Source organism: Triticum urartu, chromosome 4A (genome assembly GCF_056163025.1).
Source record: "Triticum urartu cultivar PI428250 chromosome 4A, HENAU_Tu73, whole genome shotgun sequence".
NCBI lineage: Eukaryota > Viridiplantae > Streptophyta > Magnoliopsida > Poales > Poaceae > Triticum > Triticum urartu.
The window spans coordinates 574,604,192-574,607,687 of record NC_141876.1 but is presented as its reverse complement, the minus strand read 5'-3'; the positions used below and the strand labels follow the sequence as shown (position 1 = coordinate 574,607,687).

General features: G+C 55.7%; 1 protein-coding gene across 2 annotated transcripts; it reads right to left on the bottom strand.

Annotated features, from left to right (window-relative positions):
• Positions 1–902: 902 nt before the first annotated feature.
• On the bottom strand, positions 903–3,055 carry LOC125554243 (xyloglucan galactosyltransferase KATAMARI1 homolog). Of its 2 annotated transcripts, none has more exons than XM_048717821.2 (2): positions 2,717–3,055; positions 903–2,567 (listed from the first exon to the last, which is right to left on the bottom strand). In XM_048717821.2, exons 1-2 carry the CDS (start codon positions 2,750–2,752, stop codon positions 1,074–1,076), a joined length of 1,530 nt encoding a protein of 509 aa, XP_048573778.2. In that variant the 5' UTR covers positions 2,753–3,055; the 3' UTR covers positions 903–1,073. The 2 variants fall into 2 exon arrangements, with proteins under 2 accessions (XP_048573778.2, XP_048573779.2); XM_048717822.2 differs by having other exon boundaries at positions 2,700–3,053.
• Between the last annotated feature and the right edge of the window lie 441 nt (positions 3,056–3,496).

The window sequence follows — 3,496 nt, the reverse complement described above, 5'->3', positions numbered from 1 at the left end:
CCCCGTCGTGTCCCTTCTGGATTGGGATGAATGCGCGGTGGGAGTTTTGGAGCGAAACGCGCGGCGAGGGCTTTGGGTGGGACTGTGTAGCCAGATGCTAACGTAGCATGCGTCCGGAGGCCCGCAAAGCCCCCCCCTCCCCCTCCTCCCCACCTCTGTTTTCTTACGGATTGTGCGAATTCGAATCGTTCAGACCAATCCACGAACATTTGATGCACGATGTTGGATGACAAAATAAATGTTCAGACATTTAGAAGCATTTTGTTGCACGGTGCTGAAGTTTCCTAACTGCATCCTGATTTGGGCTTTGGACGGCCAAAACTTAAGTATTTGTAAGTTGCTTTAGGACCTAAATCATCAACGTGCTTCATGTCGCCTCACCCTCCTCAAGCCGCCACCTTTGAAGGTGAACCATAGCCCTCGGCCACCCCCTAACCCCGCCGCCTTCTTCAACTCTGGTGAGCACCGACAACACTGCATCCACGCCGTCCTCCACTCCATGTCACTCCCGGCTCAGCGTCGCCGAGGACACTGCGGCCCAATTCCAACTCAGGACGTGCGCGCTCTCCGGAAATCAAATATCGAGAGTTGTAAATTCAAGCGATTTACCAGTAACAAAAGCCAAAAAATTTAATTAGTTGATGAAATCAATTCAGTCAGTCTGAGATTCACAAGGCTGTATCTGAAGCTTTTAAAACAACGAATCGGTCATTTTTCTGACATGACGATTCGTGTATTTTACCAGATACTAAAAGATTATGTGGGTTGATGTAAAAAACAGGATCTGTCTAGAACACATCTAAATGTGCCATAGTTATTAAACATCTAAATGATCTAATGAAGCATGAATACAGTTTAGTCTCAGACACATCTCAAGTATGAAGATCACACCACGCTATACCTTGGCTTACACGATGCTTCTTCTAGCACTGTTATAATCAATTACTGTAGATGACAAATTAGAAGATGTATGTATAATAAATTGAGTGGCACATATCACAAATTATAATATCGACTTGATCTACATTCTGTCAATGGATTCTGCATCTATTTTGGTTGGTACTACGAGTAACTTACTTTCTCCGGAACCTAAACATCTCCATGGCGTGACTGAACGACGAGTCCTCCGCCGCCGCCTCGGCCCGGGCCCTGGCCACTCTGTCGATGATCCCCTTGACGGCGACGTCGAAGGCGTCCTTCACCGTCTCCAGCTTCGACCTTGGGTCCGCGTACACCAGCCTGGGTATCAGCTTTATCACCTCGTCCCGCATCCGCTCCACCGTCTCCGGCGGGATCGCCCGGAGCACGGCCTCGATGCTCACGTTCCGCGACCGCACGCCGTCCTCCGGGATGAACACCGAGTACGTTTCGTGGTGCTCCGGGAGGTGCCACCTGTACTGCAGGTACGCCGACACCGGGTGGAAGAACACCGGGATGCAGCCGGCCACCATGGAGTCGAACGCCGACCGCCGCGTGTAGGAGTCGCCGGTGGGCTGCAGGCAGAAGGTGGCCCTCTGGAACAGCCGCATGATGTTGCCGGGGGTGTGGCACTGGCTGGTGCCGAACGCGCAGCCCAGCTGCCGGCACGCGTCGGAGGCCTCGCACTGCGCGATGATCTGCTGCCGGATGTTGTACGGGTTGTCCGGCCGCGGTGCGCCGACGAACGCTATCAGCGACCGGCGCTCCAGACCGCGCACCCTTTCCTGCCACCGGCGCACGTCGGCGTCGGACCTCGGGTGGAAGTAGGTCGGGTACGGCACAGCGTACTCCCGGCTATGGGGCACCCGTGACACCTCCAGCACCAGCACCGACATCTCCCGCCCGCCCGGCATGTTGAGCAGGTTGGTGCCCCAGCTCGGGTTCATGTTGTTGCTCCGCCGGAAGTCAAACCCCGTCCTGCCGGCGACGAGGAAGTGGTCTCTCCCGCCCGCGCGCGCCCACTCCGGCCGGCGCATGAGCCAGTCCGTGAGGTCGACCGACGCGGCGTCCCTGGTGGCGTTGTCGTAGCCCCAGTGGTAGCGCACGAAGTCGAAGCCGGCGTAGAAGGGGACGAAGACGGCGTTGGCGAGGGCGGAGTGGGTCGTCAGACACTCGTACTGCCGCATCCGGTTGTGGAAGATGGCGTCGAGCGCGAACTGGTGGGTGCCGTACCAGCCGTTGTCGCCGGTGAAGTCCCCGTCGAGCGGGTCGGCGAGCGGGCGGCCCAGGCCGGCGTTGCTGACGAAGCCGCACATGTCGGGCCAGCGGTACTGGTCGCTGGTGTTCTGGCAGTCGCGGAGGATGTCGGCGTTGAAGCGCGGCGGCAGGTCGTGCACGTAGACGTACCGGCCCCGGCACGGGTCGGCGCTGGCGCCGTCCAGCACCGTCGCCCTCATTGCCCCGGCGCTGAGCGCGGTGAAGTGGTAGTAGAGGAAGGACGCCCACATGACGGTCGCGAGGACGAAGACGAGCCGCAGCGACTGGAACGCGGCGCTCCCCTGCGTGCTGCTCCTCTTGTCCGGGCCCTTCATCACCCCGTGCTCCCGGCGCGGCAGGCCACCGCCGCCCTTGTGCGCGGATCTGATCAGCTGGCAAACCATCCGCGAATCAGCCAAAAATAGCGAAAATGGCTAAGCAAGCACGCACCCCCAGCAGAAGCGAAGGAGCGCAGGCAAAGCATCTACGAGGAGGAAAAAAAGGTAATTAAGCGGCATACTGACATTGGATACAAGCTCACCAGTCGCACGACAGAGCTCGCGGCGCCGATTTGCATGCCGCGGCGTGCAGCAACTATATATAGTACTCCAGAAACGGCAAGCAGATCGATCGAGAGGAGGAAGACGAAGACTAGTATAGTTTATACTTATAAACCTAAAAATGGTGTAGATCGACGTCGCCGGGAAGTCGGGGCGATGAACGAGCGACGAGCCGCCGGGAGTGGCGGTGCGAAGGAGTAGACTTCACGCACGGTGGAGTTCGTGGGGGATTAGTTGACTGGGACACTGGGTGGTAGCTAGCCTCGTGGTGCTAGTGGTTGTTTCACTGCTAACCACCGTCTACATCGATCTAATACTACTCCTAGTTGATGGTGTTTTCTACTCACTGGTGCAAATTAATGAGCGCGGTTCGGCGTGCAGCGTTGACACTTGACGCTGGACAGTGGGAATTTTAGTACTAGCGCGCACATTAATTACGTGCTTTTGTTTAGGCTGGTCACAATGGGCAAGAACATAAGTTAGTAACTTACACACTTCCCTAGACTATGTTACTACCTTCGTAGTGGGTAGGAACATCTATGTAGTGTCATGCAACAATGTATTTATTAGGTTATAGACTCATTATTTCTTGGAGTGTGTGATGTTCCGGTAACTTAGTTAGTTACCACAAGCACCTCTCTCTTCTTTAAATATGTGCCACATAAGTAAAATTGTATTGGAGTGTGTGATGTTACTCCTAAGTTCCTCTCCATTGTGACCAGGCTTAGCCATTGCTCTACTGGCCCAAGGAAGAAATTTGC

Bases quoted from the DNA above. Each gene is read 5' to 3' on its own strand.
- LOC125554243 (XM_048717821.2), bottom strand. From the start codon at position 2,752: ATGCAAATCGGCGCCGCGAGCTCTGTCGTGCGACTG. The intron at 2,568-2,716 runs GTGAGCTTGTAT...ATGGTTTGCCAG, and splicing joins CGAGCTCTGTCGTGCGACTG to CTGATCAGATCCGCGCACAA.